This window comes from Hydra vulgaris, chromosome 09 (genome assembly GCF_038396675.1).
Source record: "Hydra vulgaris chromosome 09, alternate assembly HydraT2T_AEP".
NCBI classification, from domain to species: domain Eukaryota; kingdom Metazoa; phylum Cnidaria; class Hydrozoa; order Anthoathecata; family Hydridae; genus Hydra; species Hydra vulgaris.
In genome coordinates, this window is record NC_088928.1 from 64,455,934 (window position 1) to 64,476,399 (window position 20,466).

Genomic DNA, 20,466 nt, shown 5'->3' on the forward strand with positions numbered 1-20,466 from the left:
TATCGTGTTTTATACGTGTTTAAATGCGAGTTTGATACTCAGTAGGCGTCGTATTGTATACCTGTCTTTATACGCATTTGATGTCTATTTTTAATGCGCGTTTGACACGATAAAATGGCTAACAAATATTCGTAAATAATGCGTATTCTGGAAAGTTTTAAATGCGCATGTAATACCAGGAAAATATCGTATTGAATATTCTCTGATTATCGTGTTTTATACGTATTTACAAGAGTTTCAAATGCGAGTTTGATACTCAGTAGGCGTCGTATTGTATACCTGTCTTTATACGCATCTAATGCGTATTTCTAATGCGTATTCGACACGATAAAATGGCTAACATACATACCACATCGATACGTATTTAAACGAGTTTCTAATGCGCATTTACAACTAAATTTGCCGACTGGGTAAGGGTACATTTTTTATTTACTCAAAAAGAATACTATTGAAACTTGAGAATTTATTATTTAGATATATTAAAATCCAAAGTACACGTTTTACGAATGATTTTATGTATAAAAAAATAATTTTGATTTGATTTAAGTTTAATAGGAATTTTAGTATGGTTGAGAATCCAAACTAATGTTTAGTTAGTAACCAAACTAACGCTGGGTTAGTTACTAAACTAACGTTCAGTTAGTAGCAACGAAATTTTTTAAGTAGTCACAGCATAAAATTGTTTTTCTAATGTATTATCGAAATAGCGCATTTTTTATTTGTATTTTCATTAAGAAAATACAAATAAAAACTCAGTATTGGTGTAGTTTTTTTATATTACTTTTAAAATAAAAACGTAAGCGTACACTATGTACAATTACTTAAAAAAAAACATTGAAATTTGAGAATTTAATCTTTAGATAAAATAAAATACAAAGTGCCAAACTATTTTACAAATAACTTTAATTAAAAAAAAATAAACTTAAATCAAGATTTTGGTTTAAATTTGTTAAGAATGTTAGCTTGGTTCAGAAACCAAATTAAAATTCTGTTAGCAACCAAACTATTGTTCGTTTAGTAACCAAAATAACGTTTTGTCATTAACCAAACTAACCCAGTGGGCGCAAGTACGTTTTGCAAATGTTTAGTAAACGTTTACGAATCTACGAACTTATACGACTGTAATGAATCTTTTTTAAAGTAAAATATACATTTATAAATTCTATTACAGCTCAACTAAGGTCATACATAAATACAATATATATATATATATATATATATATATATATATATATATATATATATATATATATATATATATATATATATATATATATATATATATATATATATATATATATATATGTGTATATACATTTATATATATATATGTTTGTGTAAATATATATACATATATATATATATAAATAAATATATATAAATATATATATATATATATATATATATATATATATATATATATATATATATATATATATATATATATATATATATATATATATATATATATATATATATATATATTAGGGGTGTTCAGAAAAAAAAAATTTTAGAATTGAAAAAACCAAATCGTCTAGATTTGAAGCAAATATGTTTAAACTTACTCAAAAAAAAATTTCAGCACCATTGAACCACTCTTTCCTTGCCCCCAAAGCACACGTTTGGGAAAAAAAGGATCCAAAAATGACCAAAAACAAGTTACTTTAAGTCTCTTAAGGGCAAAGTTAGCATAAATATTTATAATAAGTTTTTTTTCAGGGTTTAGATAAATATCTGTATTTTTGATTAAAAAAGTATGGTTTTTTTTTTCTTCTTAAAAAACAATAAAAAAAAACTTAGGGGAGTATGAGTAGGAGTGAGCCAAGGATAAGAGTGAGTTGTTGATCGAACAGCTGAAACAGGAAATTAAAAAGACTCAATATTTTCACCAAGTACTTACATACAAATTGTTGTTAACTCAATCCAATTTTTTTACCGCTTCTTAGTGCGGGTGTCTCCGTTAACGTTGTTATCCACTCTTTTCTGTGTAAAAGTAAATTTTTTGTATTTTTTTAAACTTTTTTAATGAGCATACCGGCTGTTTTGAGACATTAGATAGTGGTTGAAAATTTACTAATAAACAATGCAGTTTTTAGAACAAAGTATTTTACATGCATAAACCGCATACTTATTGCATATTTAATGTTTTAATCCAGTTGCACAGCTTGGGGAGGAATGAGCCATTCCTTCACCTGTTGGATTGAACCGCGGGTCACTAATACTTCACGTTAAAAAAGTTTTGACTTCAGCGTAAAAACATACTTACGTTTTATATCTTAGTAAATCATTAGAAAACTCGTGTGCATTATTACATTTATTTTTACCTTATGTTATAATGCCTCGAGTCTATAAAAGAACCACTTCGAAAGCAAAAACTTCCAGTAAAAATATGAAATATGCATTACGTTTAATCCAAAAAGGAAAAAGTATTAGAGAAACTGCAATAACTTCCAAAATACTCTATCCAACGCTTCGTCGTTATTGGAAAAATTTTTTGCTTGATGAAAATACAAGACTTACCCCGAATTATTATGTTAAAAGAATATTCACAGACAAGCAGGAATTAGAATTATAGGAATATATTTCAATTAAAGAATGTTGGTGTATAGCTTTTGAAATGGCAACCAATAATAAAATTAGTATTCCACAGAGGTGGCACAAAGACTCAATGGTAGGTATTGATTGGATGAATAATTTTAGAAAGCGACATCCAGATTTGTCTCTTAGAACACCTGATGGATGTTCTCTCTTTAGGGCAACATCATTTAATGCCCATAATGAAAATATGTTTTTTGATAAATTAAAATAACTTTTTGCTAGATCATCAGCATTTGCAAATGGAACTCAGATTTTTAACCTTGATGAAACTGGAACTATTACCGTGCAGAACCCACAAAAGGTATGTTAATCTTTAATAATAAGTATATTTTTCATGACATATTTATTTCTTACATAAAACATCTAAATATTTAGGTTCTTGCAAAAAAAGGTGTGAAGAGTGTCTGCAAAGTCATAAGTGCTGAAAGAGGAACCCTTGTCATAACTTGTATAATAATCAGTGCTTTTAGACAATATCTTCCAGCAGTAATTATTTTTCCACGAGTGCATTTCAAGGAGCATATGTTGTCAGGATCTCCTTCTGGATCTCTCGGACTCGCATGTAAAACAGGCTGGATGAACGGTGAACTTTTTTTAGATGTTATGAATCACTTTATCAAGTTCTCGTCTAGTACGAAAGAAAATCCATCATTATTAATATATGGCAATTTCGAAGCCCACTTATGTATAGCAGTGTTAAATTTAGCAAAGGAGCATGGAGTGACCATTTTGACATTACTGCCTCATTCCACGCACAAGTTACAACCACTTGATGTGGGAGTTATGGGGCCATTTAAGACTGCATATAATGCAGCAATTGATTTATGGATGCTCCACAATCCTGGAATTTACAATTTACCAAATGGCTTCTACAGTAGGGCTTGCTTTTCTAAAATCCATAACACCTTCTTATATTGTAGCTGCTTTTAAAAAGACAGGTATATTTCCTTATGACAGGAACGTGTTTACAGGTATCGATTTTATGTGCAGCTCTGTGACAAGCAGAAATTTTTATGTCAACAATACTTGCATAAAAAATCACTTAAGCATTACTTCTGATAATTTTTTTAACCCTTATGTTTCATCAAATGCAGACCCACTACCTCTACAACTATAGATATAATGACAATGCCATCTCCGCTAACTATAGATTTAAACAAACTAGTTACCAATGATACAATGGTTGATCTGTCTGCATCATCAGATTCTTTAATCAGCCCTTAAAAATTCAGAGGTTTTCCTAAATCTGCAGAAAAAAAAAGTAAAAGAAAGGAAAGGAAGAAGGGTCGCTCTATGATTGCCACAGACACTCCTGAGAGAGATCGGATCGAGAAAAGGCTCTGCAATAAAAAGTTAGTCAAACTTACAAAAGAGTTAAAAGCAAATTTACAAAAAATTAACAAAAAATTACTTAAAAAAGACGATTCTGTATTGGAACATTTGACAATCATAAATGAGAAAAGTTTAATAATCCTAGAAGATTATTTGGGTGCTTGTGATATATATTCTAAAGAAGATGACTTTGTATTGGTTAAATTTGGAACAGCAAAAAAAAAAATTGTTTTATGTTGGAAACGTATTATGTATAAACTCTGTAAAAGAAGAAGTTACAATTAGTTTTCTTTGGAAAAAAGGTGATATTTTTAAGATGCCTATTTCACCAGATATTGTGACTATCCCTAGAATGGATGTTAAATTATTGCTACCTCGGCCAACTTTTTCTAGAACAAGTAAAAGGCAGCATCGCCATTACAAATTTGAGGTTGTGTTTGACTATATATATAAATATATATAAATATATATATTTTTTTTCAATATACTATATGCTAATATACTACTTTCATTGCATGCAGATACTTTTATTATATCTTAATATTTGGAAATAACCATTTTTCATGGCAGATTTTATTGTTAATTATGTTACATTATTACTTAATTATGTTATGTTTAATTATAAAGTATTTGTTACTTACTTAATTTTTAATAAATTAGTTAAAGAAAATATCTAATTTTAGTTTTCTAGTTATCAAAGATAATGGCTCATTCCAACCATTTGCTTGGTTCACTCCTACCCATTCATCCTACTCATTCCTACCATTTGCTTGGTTCACTCCTACCCATTCATGGGTAGGAGTGAAGCAGAAACACACCTGCGTTACTGTTCAAGTTATTAAAAATCTGAAGATATTTTGATATTTCATGTATTACTATTAGAAACCTAATACATTAGGCTACCTTAGGCTCCTTATGTTATACTTTTTCCACTTTTGGTTTTCTTGATATAATCGATTTAAAAAAAAGTGGCTCACTCCTACCCATCCTCCCCTACAATTTAAATCGGCTAAAAAACGTTTATTACGTGGTGCGGTGTTGTTTTTATAACCTATTCAACAATTAAATTTAATCTTTGCAATCTAGATTCATAATATAGTTTGCAAGTAAATGTATTCAAAGTAAGAATAGAATTACTCATTTTATGTATGTGTACCATTACCAAACAAAAGAATATTTTCTTAACTTATAACTACAATATGTGTAATTTTATAAGTAACAATATGAAACATAAATTAAGATATAATGTGTTGTAATATATCATTTAACAAGTGAAATAAAACTATATAAAATGTAGCAAATACTTAAATAATATATTAAGTATTTTTCTTAAATAATATATTAAGTATATATATATATATATATATATATATATATATATATATATATATATATATATATATATATATATATATATATATATATGTATATATATATATATATATATATATATATATATATATATATATATATATATATATATGTATATATATATATATATATATATATATATATATATATATATATATATATATATATATATATATATATATGTATATATATATATATATATATATATATATATATATATATATATATATATATATATATATATATATATATAATTTTCGCGTCACGGTAAGGAAGGAGGCGTGAACTTCCTGGTTAAATGCACTTCCGCGGTGCTCTGTGACAAGAACGTTAGGACTTCTTGGGGCACCTAAAATGAAAAATTAAAAAAAAATATATATATATATATGTATATATATATATATGTATTTTGTTTATAACTCTTTTTTTGTTTATGTATGTAAAATTACTTTTTATAGTTATATGCAAGTATAGTTACATTGAAATGATCATGATCTAAAACAAAGTAAGTTTAGGTTAGAATCATTTCATAAATAAATCTTTTTATAAATGTATAAAGCTATTTCTGTCTAGATTATTTTTACTCCAGCTAGAAACTGCTCTACATTATTTATACAAGTAAAACTTCTGGTAGAAACAACTTGTATACATAATATTGAGCAACGATTTTTTTTAGCTTAACTGAAAGACTTTATTCTTATTTTTTGAATACCAATTTTAGAACGATAAGTGCAATATATCGCAATTGTTTGCGCATTAAAGTGCAAGTCCTGATATTACAGTGCAAAAATTTTTAAAATGTAAGTTCATCTGTTTTTATTTTAAATTTTTGTTTAAAAGTGTGTATGTATTTTTAACAAGTTAATAAATAATACACAAAACGTTTTTTTAACAGGTTAAAAAGACTTCCAGAGAAGCATCGCTGCAGTTTATTGTTATGATTTACTGCCATCAAGTTTTAAACCTATTAGTGGAACGCGTATGTTTAAAAATGTTGTCTTATCATTTTTCAAAAGATGTTATGGTGTTTAATTCAATTTTCGGTTATCCACAATAGCTTTTCATTGATATTTATTCTGTTATAATGTTTGTTTTTATAATATAATAGGTTTTCAATGTTTTTGTCTGAAATAAATAATTCTTTATCTGCAGTGGATGTCCTAGAAATAAGGCTGCGTTTGAAGATTCATTATTTTTTTATGATAAAATAAATGATATAACAGGATTTGATGAAAGTGAAATAATTTTAAATAATAAAGTAAAGTTTAATTTGTTATTATATTCTTGTTTACATTTATGTATAAAAATTTCCTAAATAAAGTAATATGCGATCAAACTAAATTTATTCTATGAATTTTTCAGCTCTTTTTCAGCTTCTGCTAATCATGTTTTGGATAAAATTATGTCAAAATGTTTTATAGCATTGTTTAAGAAAGCTGGAACTTATGGAAAAAAGTCATTTAAAACTTTTTTTGTGTAGAGTAATTATATGTAATTTTTAAATAAATGGTGTGTGTATGTCGTTTATATTATTACTTTTATACACTTTGTGAAATTTTACATTTCGGTTTTCTTATTATTGTTTAAATTTTGTTGCATTTTTTTACATGCAATGCATGAAAGATTTATATAGTATTTTTCTTTTTAGGAACATTAGTGTCAGATACAGCAAATTACGATTTGGTCGATAAGTTAACTGGCGAGCGTTTGAAAAGAGCTCTAATAAAATAACTTAATAATTATTCTATTATGTTTTTGTGTGCTTAATTTGTAAATAAGCGCAATATTTTAAAAATTTTATTTATTTATCCGGATCGAGGCTGTTAGACCTAAGTTTTTATTTGTAAAAAAGTTTTTTTTTCCTTATAACATAAATTATTTACTTAAATAACTTATACGTAAAAGAAGATTTTTAGGAACAACGTTAAAAGCAATAAAATGTTTTATTTAGATTTAATAAAAACCAATATAAAACGTTTTTAGAAAAACGTCCGTTTACCGCTTCATATGGACGTTCAAAAACCCATTAAAAAACGTTTATACGGGACTATTAAAAAACGTTTGCAAAACGTTCTTGTGCCCACTGGAAACGCTCGGTTAGTAACTAAACTAACGCTCGGTTAGTAAAAAAACTAAGATTGCGTTAGTAACGAAATATTATTATTTAAATAGTTACAGCATAAAATTATTTTTCATAAAGTATTATCAAAATATCGTATATGTATTTTCATTTCATGTATTTTCAAAATCTCGCAAAACAAAATAGAAAACTGATTATGTACTAAGTACTGCATTTAAAATAGAACTTTTTAAAATGTTATTGTTAAAAAAAAAAGTAGCAAACGTTTTTTCGGTGCAATTTTGTGTACTCATAGGACTCCGACATTCCCAAAACGTGTCTGGGTTGTCTATTCTTGTAATGCTAATAGTTTTTTTTTTTTAATGAACTCTTTTATTTTACTTTGAAGCACAAGCTATGGATATAGAAGATGAAGTATTAACAGCTCACGCCAATCTAGACTTGGATAAAATTGAAGGTTTATTGTAAAACGCTCTAAATTTGTTTAAAATAAACAGAATGAAACCAAATCCAATGCTTTATTATAATATCATCTACTCAGCAAAACTTAAACTATTTTTTTAATCAGTTTTATTTTTAACTGTGTTTCTGTTGCGAGTGTAATTGAATACATTAATACTTTTATAAATGTTTTAAGTATTATTTTTTCGATTTGCGTGGTTTTAAGTATTTCTTACCTGTAAAGTTTGAAAATATCAATAATAGGTTTCCACCCATGATTAAAACCCTCTCTAATTCCGGTCCATGATAGTTTTAACTATTATAACCACTCTCTAAATCAAATCGTCTCAAAAATGTTCACTCTCAAGCCAACCATTCGAAAGGTCTAGATTTTAGAGAAAGCTAAAATAAGGCATTTAACAGAAGGCGCATATACCCATGGGAGACTCAGAAAGGGTAGATTATTAGAAAAGAAAATAATTGGCGTAATTGTTGGTCTTTTTTTTACAAGTTTTTTGCGTAAATGAATTAATTATTTAAAAACTAAGGAGGGAAAGTTTAAACTTGTCCTGAATTATTGGAGCTATAACACCATGGTCTGAAGATTAAGGAGCCCCAAACTTTTTAAGAGGACGCATTATTTTTGTAAAAATTTTTTGCCACTTTGATAAAAAAAAGTTCACTTGCTCAAGAATATCGTTTGACTCTAAAAGTCTTTTATATGGGCATAAAAAATTTAGAACTTTTCACGTAAATATCTTTATCTGCGTGTAGTATCAGTGGCCTAGCTACCGCAAGGCCAGTATAAGCAAAACTTACGCTTCCACAAGCAACTAAAGATATATTTATAGAGTTTTTTTTTTTTTTGGAAAAGTTATCGCTCCAGAGAAACAGAAATTGGGTACCTGGACCAGTAATGATTATTGGGCAAAAATATTTTGCTACGACACTGTGTAATATACATATCACCCGAGCATCAAATTAGTAGCTTTTTTATTTTTATTTTCTCGCACTCATTTAGGTTGACAGGTTTTAAAATTCAAAATTCAAAGATTATGGTTATATAAATTTTTCACCCAAACAAAATAAAGTTGTTGTTTCAACATTTTCCTAAACATTCTAATGTGATATAAACAAGAACATACTTAAGTTTGGCACTTAAGTATGTTTTATTTACCAAAAGTATATTTATTAACCAAAATCATTGGTTTTTGATAATAATATTAATATTACATCTCAGAGTTTACGCAAGCAGACATCATTATATTATTGGTTACCATAAAGTCTTTAAATGAGTTTAATATGGTTTTTAACAACACATTAAAAGACCTCATTTGTACGTAGCGAATAATAATACTATTAGTTAAAGATTCTTTTGATAAAGCAATTTTAATAGGTTTGTTGATAAAAGGAATCGCCGCTTTTTCAAAATATGAAACCTTTATACATCGCTTATAACGTGGTATAAAACCACGCAATACCTGTATTTAAATTCATTTAAAGTTAAATCTTGTATTTTGTTTTAGTATGTTTTTTAAGAAAAAGATTCACCTTTTTCTAAAACAACAAATTAAAACAGGAGAATTCGGTACTTCAGATACATAGATATTAATTTTTTAGATATATTCCCAAAAATACAAAACTATAATTGTCAACTAAAATAAGGTTATTTATTAAACTCAAACTTCAGAAAAACATATGATCATCAATTTTTAATGACAAGTTTTTAATGACTTTATTATGTAAGAATATTTAGGGGCTTGGAAATAAGACTTCTTTTGTCTTCTTCTTTTTCCAGTCTTTCGTATATTTTACAAAATAAAATTAATAATTTGTAACGGCAAATTTAGAAAAATAAAAAGTTATAAAATTTAAAAATCCATCACTGCATTAAAGAATGTCTTTATGTCAGGGTTAGACGAAATTATATTTGAAAAAAAAATTAATTTGATAATTATCAAATCCCCTTTAAATCCCCAAAATAATTTGGGACGTTGCTCAAAATTTATATGTTCATAGTTTTTTGAACACTAAGAGTTTATTGCATGACATTAGAGACTTGTTAATGAACTTAAATTTAGTTTAAAATGTTAAAAAAATGTATTTATAAATGGTATAAACTCATCACTCTCACACCAATGGCATAAAAAGGAAGTCAACGTTTTAAGGTTTTTTTTTAAGACTCCGATTATCGCAATATTTTTGTTTATAAACATTGTTATATAAATGTTTGGAGTTTGCTCCTTGTCGTTACATAAAGTTAAGTTCTCAAACAAAAACAAAAAGCTTGCTAAGGACCTGATTTTAAATATATGATTGGAATCTGGTTGTTTAAATATTGTAATTTGCACTTTTGTTATTTTTTTTACTTTAAATTTTTTGAAAATTTAAAGTAAAAAAAGTAACAAAAATTTACTAAAAAAAAAAGAATATTATGTTATTTCATCTGTATGGTAAAATAACATCAAGACAATTTTCTTTATAATCGACCATATAATTTTAAACTTAAAAGTGTGCTTTTTTGAACCATCCTACTAAATAAGTTATATTAAATAAATTAAAATAAGCGGTTTTTGCGGTTATAAAAAGTTATGTTTTTTTTAAGTAATTTACTTTTACATTTATACTTTTTTTACTTTAATTTTTTTTTTTTAATCTTGGTGTTATTTACATCAGTTGTTAGAAAGTTTTTTTTAAAAGACTGTTTGGTTTAATGTTCTTGCTTTGGAAATGGCTCTACATTTTGCAATTTTATTCTAAGTTTTGTATTTTGGCTTCCTTTGTTCAGCGTGGTTGTTAAAAACCAATCTAACCAAAATAAAAGTCATTTCTGGAAATGAAAACTCGAATAATTGTTAGATAATAGAATAATGAAAGAATAATTGTTGTCTGGAATAGACTAATTGGATTTAGTTCATTCCAGACAACAGTTTTATGAATAGCTATTAATAAATAAACAAATAAAAGTAATTATCATTTCTGAGTGGCTGTATCGACCAGAGTTGACCAGCGTCGTCCCAAATTAAGGTTGAGGGGCTATCCTCACCCCAAAGCTATTATATATGCATTTGAGTTAGCACATTTGTTTATTTAGTTGGCAAGTTTTGAAGTATTTTTTAAAAATTTCAAATATTGAGGACCCTTTTTTTTGTGTGCGCGTGTGTCTAGTTGGCAAATAACACACACGAACCCCCTGCCCAAAGAGAGACCTCTTTGTGACGGGTCTGAAAACAACCACGTTGAATAAGAGAAGCAAAAAGCAGCAGCATAACTACAAACATGCCCGGCTCTTTTACGGTAAATTTTTATCAGGGCCACTAACTTATTTCCTCTTGAAAAAAAACTAATACTAAAACAAATAAATCAAAAAGAGTTTTTTAAAGCTTTTCTGCAAAAAATCTTTCTTTCTAAAAATTTAGAAACCCTAACTTTAAAGAAAAACAAAGTATTAGAGAAAAAAATAAGGGTACGACCCCCTTGCCCAGTAAACAAATTTAACATGCACGTTCATCGGGGCTACACAAATGCTGTCAAGATAAAGTAAAATCAAAGTAAAGTTAGAATGATAAATTAAAATTAAAAAAAAAATAAGATTTAAAAAAGTGGAGTTATCTAGTTAGCTCTAAAAACAATTTCAACATATACTTTCATTAATTTTACACAAATGCTTGAAGTTTCAGAGCTTTATCTAGTCGGGAAGTTAGGAAAAATCTATCGCAAGATTCCGAAACAACTGATAGCCGACAATCAACTTGTGAAGTCCAACTATTGTTTGAAAAAAAATTAAAAGTTTATTTTAAAGCACTATTTTAATTAAACAAGATTTTGTTTTTCTAATCATACTTGTGCGGGTTGGACACCAACGCAACAAAAAGTAGGTTATTAAGGTGCCCACAATCTATTGATAAGTATTGTTTTAGCAGTCAACGTTTTTGCGACAAGGGCGCTCTAACAAACAGTGAAGCAGTGATATTTTCATTAACGTGAAGTAAAATTTGAAGTAAAAATAATTGATTTCGTTAATGTGAATAAAATCTTAAAATTAGGATATATCTGAAGAACGAAAACTGAAATAGAATTGAATATAAGCATCAAAAAACGAAAATAGGAATAGAATTAAGAATTATTAACGAACGAAAATTATTGAATATTAAAAAAGTTTTGATACAATAGTTAGTTTTTTTTTGACAATTAGTTTACAAATTTTACATAGTTGGTTTGAAATTGGCGCACATGTTTGACCATAACGATGATATTTATAATGATTATAGAATGTATTAATGGACCACAAAACTGGTTATGTGCTTGTCATTACGTTAAGTATAAATTCAATGCGTCCAATCTTTTGTTGTAAAATAAAATAAAAATCTATAGATGCTTAAGAGTTGCAAATCAATCAATAACAGAATAATGAGTTTATCAAGGTTGTTGGCTGGTAGGAAGCGTGACAGTCCTGTATGGAAATTCTTCGTTTACGATCAAAAAACTGACAAATCCAAGTGTCGAGTAGAGGACATAAATAATGAGGGCGTGCGTGGCGCATTTCTTGCCGGAAAAAATTCCAGTAACTTAGTAGCGCACATTCAGAGAATACATAAAGAGACACACAAATGTTACACGGATGAAAAGAAAAAACGAAATGCAGAAAAAATGATTTTGAAACGTAAAATTGATGAAATCAATTCTACATCTTCTCAAAATAGTGGAAAGACAAAAACCCAGACAATAAGAGAGAGCTTTGAACACCGAATCACCGCGTGGCCAACGGAATCAAGTGAATATCAAGTGCGTCAGGATAGCGTGATTGAAATGATTGTTAATACCAACTATCCAATGGTATTGCTAGATCAGCCGTCGTTTCGAAAGATGATAAAAACGCTTGACCCAAAATTTAAATTGCCAGGTAATAATTAACACAACTAAATTTTTAAATTATTGTTTTAGATTTATTCAATGCTAAACAATTTTTAAATGTTTACCTGTAATTATCGTATCATTAGTGTAACACTATAGTAACTAACTACACAAACTGATGTGCATTAAATTTTAACTGATTTAAATTTTATATTGCAGGGTCTGCAACACTGAACAAGCGGATAAATGAGCGTTTTCTTCGACAATCTGCACAACTGAAAGACTTGATAAATCATACACGCAAAGTAACAATTTGTCTTGATGGTTGGACGAAGAAGGGTCTTGCAGCATCGTTCCTTGGAGTATCTGCTTGTTTCTATGACACCACCATTGATAAAACACGATATGCTTTCCTAAATTTGATGGAACTCCAACATCCCCACGCGGGTGAGATGCTTGCCGAATGTTTAAAGAAATGTCTTGACCAGTGGGGTATTAGAGAAAATCAAGTTATGTTGATTGTTTCAGACAACGGGTCTAATATGGTTAAAGCCATCAGGCTCTTACAGGAAGTGCATGCAGCTAAGAAATCTGACGAATCTGAATCTTAAGAGTTTGAATCTGACGAGTCTGAACATGAAACTGATGAGGAAGAGATCCAGTCTTAGTCAGAACAAACTGATTTATTCCTACCAGATCATATTCCATATCGTCGAATGCCCTGTATGGCTCACACACTCCAGCTTCTCATAAAACCAGTTTATGAACATTATAGTGCAACCATCTTAGAAACGAGACAAGTTGTATCAAGAATTAGGAAATCGAGTGTGGCAATTGAGAAACTTATTGACAAGTGTGGGAAGTCTGTGATAACTGACTGCACCTCAAGATGGAACAGTACATATCAGATGATTGACCGGCTGTTGAAAATAAAGACATCGGTGAATGAAGTTCTTACAGAAATTGGTACATATTATTTTATTATTTATGTTATTAGTGTATATAAATTGTTTTCGGAATTTTATTAAATCTACAAAATTGTGTCTTACCTTATTTAAACTAAAAAAACGAAAATGTTAATAAATTGTAAGTTCATTAGTCATTATCATTATAAAACAAGACAGGGCATATAGTCTTTAAATTAGGTTTACTAATAACACGGAAAGACTTTACCCTGCCTTTTAAATCACATCACAACAGCATGGAAAAAAGAGACGTATATCAATGACAATTATTAGTTATTACAATTGTTATTAGTAAACTTTAATTACAGATAGTTTACTTAAATTTAGGAATCGACACATTCAAAGCAAGTGAATGGGTTCGTCTTCAAAACATTTCTTCACTTTTGGAACCATTTGCAGTACAAACAGATATACTTCAGACCGATGCCCAGTCTCTTTCACAGGTTCTACCATCTATACTCAATTTGGAATGCCATTTACAAGAATATCCTACCAACAAGTCTTTGACAGCGAATCTTCTTGGAGATCTACGTCATCGGTTTCAATCAATTCTGCAGCCGGACTCAGATACGTTTAATCCTCTTCCGTCTGCTGCATGTTTGTTAGATCCAACCGTTGCTGTCTTTATACTCACACCGGAAATGGACACCTTGCTCCATGCAGCAAAGATGTATATAATAAAAGTTTGTGGAGTAGAACAAGAATTACAAGCTGCTGCTGAGTCAAATGGATCTGAATGTGAATTTGCTGCCATAAAGCGCTTTAAGTTCTTGTCAAATAAAATCTTTACAAAAGAAGGAAAGATTTATAACCAAGACAATATCACTTTTGCAAGTCAGCAGTCAAGGTATTTGGTTGACATAAGCGGTGATGAAGCGCTGCCAAGTAACGGCCTGCTCTTTTGGAAACAAAACAAAAGCAAGTATAGCAAGATTGCAATTTTGGCTGAAGATTTACTGTCCGCCCCAGCATCACAGGCGTTTGTAGAAAGGATTTTTTCACTTTGTGGAATTTTAACTGTTGGTCGCCGCAATCGAATGAAAAAATCATTAGAGATGAGAGTTTTTATGAAACTGAACAAAAACTTGTAATTATAATTCAACCAGATATTTTTTTTCAATTTCAAAAAAAAAATCTTATTATAACTCAATTGAATCATTGAATGACTATTTTATGACTATTTGTATGGTTATTTAGATGATTATTACTAAGTTAAAAAATTTTTTAAATTTCTTTCTTGAAACTTATGTATTACATTATTTCTTGAAATAATGATAGGGGAGACCAGGGCTAGTTGTCAGCAGGGGTAAGTTGACGAATTGCGTTTATGTGCAGAGTCTTTTATCAAAAAGTATCAAAAATCTTAGGGAACTTTCCTAATTGATTATTTTATCTTGGGTCCTATGAATAAAACTACTATAAATATTCCAGTCACAACTGGTTTACTATTATCAGTCAGGTTTTTTTAGTAGTTGTCGTTTTTCAGGATCTTTAGGCAGTTTATTGAAAAGCTTTTGGGGTTTATTGGCAAAATTTTCACAGGGGAAGCTGAAAAACAAAAATATCTTTATAAAATCAATTTTTTTTTAAAATTATTATTTGTGTCAATATTGAAAAAATTTATTTTTACAAAAAAAAATTTCTTTAATTTATTTTTTTATGGGTTTTTGTTACCAGGAACAAAGGTGGGGTGTTGTTTTGGCTTCATATTCGAACTACTAACTGCTTCTAGCTCATAGAAATATAAAAAAAATTTTATAAATTTTTACTTACTAATACGTTTGTAATCTTTATTATAGTTTGCGCCAACTTACCCCGGGGTGGGGTAATTTTTTTTTTTTTTTTAAGGCCCCGGAAGGAGCCATAAGATTTTTTTTTTTTAATGAATGCAACAAGTACAAGTTACCCAAATTCATAAACTTCAAGATTGCACTTTAATTTTTTCAAAAAAATGTGTCGTTAGGACTACTAATTGCTGTGAAATTTGATAGAAGTAAAATATGAACTGATTTAGAAACTGAAATAAGAATTAAAATGATTGAAATCATAAGAACTGAACTGAAATTAATTTAATCAGAACTGATTCAAAAGAAGTAAAATTAAAATAAGAAATTATATCAATGCTTCAAGAACTAAGTAAAATTGGAAATTGAAAGTATATTTAGAACTTAAATATCAATGCAGTGAAGTCACTGTTTGACTAAGTAGTCAAGGTTTACACATGCATAAATTACCCATAGCTTAGAAATTATGCCCCTTTTCCCCCGTCCTCCCCCGGCAAAGTTGTATTATGACCACTAACCTATTTCTGCTAAACAAAAAAAAAAAAAAAAAAAAACAATGACTATTTACCAGCCCTTATTACCACTCATGCGAAAGGGAGCCCGTCTCTATACTACTAGTATAGCTGCGTGTTAGCTATGTTTGCCCCTAATTATAATGAAAAAAAATCTTTTTCCGATGCCCCACCACAAACATTGCCTACATACATCAGAGTATTACCGTATGTATTACATAATTATAACCAAAATTACTTTTCAAAGTAGTTTACTTTACATAACTTACCATTAAAAGTAAGTTACATTTACAAGTAAAAGCAAAAATGTAAATAACTTTTACTTGTAAAAGTAAATTACTTTTTCAAGTAACAGTTACTCATTTAAAAAACTTAACTTAAGTGATTAAGTTTTACGCGTTATATAATTTATGTAAAAAAAAAAACGAATTGCTTTTAAATGTAAGTAAATTATATATTTTTATATGAGTTATGTAAAATAATTTACGCGTAAAAGTAATTCGCGTTTTTACATCAAAAAAAGTAAAAGTGCCATCCCTATCGCTGTCTACATATTATTTTTGTTATTTTAAGGTATAGAAAGTACTTATATATTGATATTTATTTACCAGACTAAATCAAGATACAAATTAAAAGTAACCCACCAGTAATAAAGTGTGCCAAACAAACATAAACATTACAAGACTTAAGGAAAACATTGCTTGCTACATACAAAGTTCAGGGTTAATCTTAAAATCAAAAAAAAAATTATTTCTATAATTTAAATAAAATTTACTTCATTCGTATCCTAGAGTTTAATAAAGTAAACACTTTCGCAAAATTTCATTGAAAAATATCTTACGGTTTTCAAATATATTGGCCGGCGTGCACAAATTGCTATTCTGAAAGAAAAAAAAAAGTTAAAGTGATTTGACAATCGACAGACAGATGCAAGAGGAACATTACTACAACCTCAATCGCTTCCTTTTAGCTGCTAAAGCAAAAAATTTAACTAACAACAACAAAAAATGTGTTTTCTCTATAACATCTCTGAACCTACTCAGCTACAATGTTTGTTATCAACAAATTAAGCTAGGCACTAAGCAACTCCGACCACTTCGTGAACTACCGGAACTTGTTGACACAAAAGCCCTAAAACAAACATCATGTCTATTTTCCCACAATTCAAGTTGTATCCCTCACTTCTCTAAGAAGATTGCCCCATTAGTCAAAGTTAAATCGTTTCCTCTAGTCACTTCATGTATTGAAGCATTTATTACTCTCAAAAAAGAAATTGAATGATCTGTTGTGTTCAATTAATAAGAATGAACCGTTCAAGTTAGAAACCGATGCGTTTGATACAGCTAATGCTGTAGTTTTTAATCGAAATGGCAGTTTTTTTTTGCCATCTTTACATCCATCTGAGCTAAAACATCCCTTTATTGAAAATAAGGCATGTGCTATTATAGAATCTGTTCGGCAATGGCGCCATCTACTAATTGGGAAGCATTTCAAGCTTTTAACTGATCAACAACTTGTATCATTTATGCTTGAATAATATGAGTAAAAGCAAGAATGATAAAATATATCGATTGCGTCGAAGCTTTCGTGTTTCAGCTTTGACATTGTTTACTGAAAAGTAATAGACAATATTGCACCGTCAGCAATGAGCTTTTCTACTCTATTGTCTTAACAAAATTCGTAATGCCACCCTGGTATTACCAGAGTTATTGCTTTTGTTCGTTCTTGCAACCTTCCACTAGTAAATGTTGTGATATCTGTTATAGGCAGCTGTCAAATATGCCAACAATGCAAACCATCTTTTTGCACGCCACCGAATTCTCAACACGTTAAAGTTAATCAGTCGTTTCCCAACATTTTGCTATTAATGGCGCTAAATATTTTTAAACGTAAAGCATTTAGTAGGTAATACGTTTTTAAAATTGGTATCATGTTAAGGATAGCGATGTTAATTTATACAATTTTACACGGAACTATTAGGGTGAAAAAAAAAACATGAAATAGATTGAAAAGTACTAATTTTATAAACTCAAAGAAGCTCAGAGAATTATAGACATTATTATATTTAAGGTGGAACCCTACTAAAAAACGCTTTTTTTGTGTAAAATTGAAATAAAACCAAATACTAATATTTTTCTGATAAGAAATTTATAAAAAATAATATTTGAAATGAAATTTTTTTTATACTTTTTTGACATCCATAATGGCAGATAAACTGCCTAAAAAATGCCTAAAATTGAATAACTTTGTGACGTGATATCTTCCGTTATATAAATTTTCTCTGGTTTAAACTTTGTAGAATGATGCATTATTATTTTTTATTCCGGCTGACAGATGGATTTTTTATTTAAGGACTTATTTTAAATTTTTTACAAATTATTTAAAACATGCTTGAAATTCTAAGTAGTTTCACTTAAAATGTGAACTAATTTTTTTATTTAAAGATATTAAACACAAATTTTAAAAATTCCATCTGTTAACCAAATTTATTGAGTATGCTGAGTATACCCAGAAAATTTCATGCAAAAATCATTAGCCAATACAAAGATATTACGTTTCAAAGTTACCATAGTATTACAAAAATCAAAATTTGTAAAAAACACATTTAAAGTTTTTTTCAAGTAAAATCTTGTCTAGTGTCCACCAGAAATATATGACTAATTAGTTTCATTTGATTTTAGTTTATCACTGAACCATTTGGCTATCTTAACTTTTTTCTTCGCTTTAAACACTCTTTTGTTGACTTTCGCTTCATTTGGTTCAAACGAGAATTGTCAAACTGAATAGATGTCATCACTGTTATATACCCAGTCAAATAAAACTCTTTTAAAACATTCAAAATGCCTTTACTTCCATCATTAAAATGAATATCAGCAGATTAAGTTCCTATTTCAATCATATCTCTACTGACAAAAGTGCTCTTTGGAACTCTGGACCATATAATGGCATTCAAGGGCTCATTCAGATTTTGTGTCTTACCGTGAAACTGATGTCGCTCATCTTGATTTGGAATATTGGTAAAGTGGAAAAGAACGGCAAATATAGACTTCTTCATAGCATAAATATTATCAATGTTCCTTCTAATAGCGATGCCATAGTAGTTCTGCATCGAATTTATTATCTTATATGTCAGTTTATTTCTACCAGACAATGATGTTTTAGTGCCACTGTATAATTTTACTAAACTTCGTTTTCAACAATGTGCTTTAAAAATGTAGCTCAACTCTTTTATTTTTTATACAACAAATGTGCTTTTATAGCACACTTTACAACAAATGTGCTTCTAAAGTATAGCTCAACAGTTTACGAATATAAAAAATAAGCCTAGCAAAGCTTAAGCATATATTTTAGGGCTTAAATTATGTTTTTTTTTGTGTTGCTAAGGCGTTGCTAAAGTCAATAATTTTTATTAACTCTGGTTAATGTTTAATGTAATTAAAAAACACAAGATGGTTATATCAGATAGAGCCCATCGAGTTGGAAAAGAAACAGGAAAAAACAGATCAATAGTTGTTCGATTTCAAAACTACAAAGACAAGGCCCTAGTGTTAAACAAATATACGACGATGAAGCTTTGGAATGAGCGCTTGTACGTTAACGAAGACTTTAGCGATTTTACAATAAATTAACAAAGAAAGCTTTTCGAAGAAGCGAAGGAATTGCGAGCGAAAGGTAAGTTTGCTAAAGTAACTTACAATACATTAATTACGCGTGACGTATAATTATAAAGGAATTCTTTTAATATTCTATAATCAAATTTAAAAACAAAAATGGATGACTACGAATCCTTTATTTTTAATTTTCATGATAAATTCTTAAAATCAGATCTTAATTCAGATCCAGATGTCAACTTTTTTAATGATGTGAACACACGTTGTTCTTATATTTATCCCAATAAGTTAAAAGAATTTCTTAATAAAAACGGCACTGAAAATCAAAAAATCAGAATCCTTTTATTTTACATTAATATTAGAAGTCTAAATAAAAATTTTAAAAAGTTTTGTGATTTTTTAGATGAAACTGAAAATTTTTTTAATATAATTTGCTTAACAGAAACATGGAATTCTTCGAATGAGTTTAAAAATAACTCTATTTTCCATCTTCCAGGTTTTGAAACAATTTTGTTAGAAAGACAAACAAATAAACGGGGAGGAGGAGTTTTGATTTACGTTAAGGAACACATTGTATATCACATTAGGAATGATATGTGCGTTTCTGACGGCGATAAAGAAATCGTAACTATTGAAATTTTAAACAATAAAAAAAAAAGTATTCTATTAAGCTGCTGTTATAGACCACCAGTTGGTGCGTCTGAAAATCTTAGTTTCTTTTTACAGCGTAATATCATTCACAAAGGTAGCAAAGAAAACAAAATTACTTTTATAATTGTAGATTTCAACATGAACTGTCTAATTTATAGTAAAGATAAAAAAGTAAAAAGTTTTTATGATGAAATATTTATGGCAGGAGCTCTTCCTTTAATTAATCGCCCTACTAGAATAACTAAAACTTCAACGACGTTGATTGAT

The 20,466-nt window shown here is 28.6% G+C and overlaps 2 protein-coding genes across 2 annotated transcripts; both read left to right on the top strand.

Moving 5' to 3' along the window:
* The first annotated feature begins 12,232 nt into the window (after window positions 1–12,232).
* LOC136085653 (E3 SUMO-protein ligase ZBED1-like) lies at window positions 12,233–13,287 on the top strand. Its single transcript, XM_065806977.1, has 2 exons — window positions 12,233–12,725; window positions 12,896–13,287. Exons 1-2 carry the CDS (start codon window positions 12,233–12,235, stop codon window positions 13,285–13,287), a joined length of 885 nt encoding a protein of 294 aa, XP_065663049.1.
* Window positions 12,908–14,732, top strand: LOC136085654 (uncharacterized). The gene is made up of 2 exons (XM_065806978.1): window positions 12,908–13,642; window positions 13,969–14,732. The coding sequence occupies exons 1-2, from the start codon at window positions 13,393–13,395 to the stop codon at window positions 14,730–14,732; spliced, it is 1,014 nt and encodes a 337-aa protein (XP_065663050.1). The 5' UTR covers window positions 12,908–13,392.
* Window positions 14,733–20,466: the final 5,734 nt, after the last annotated feature.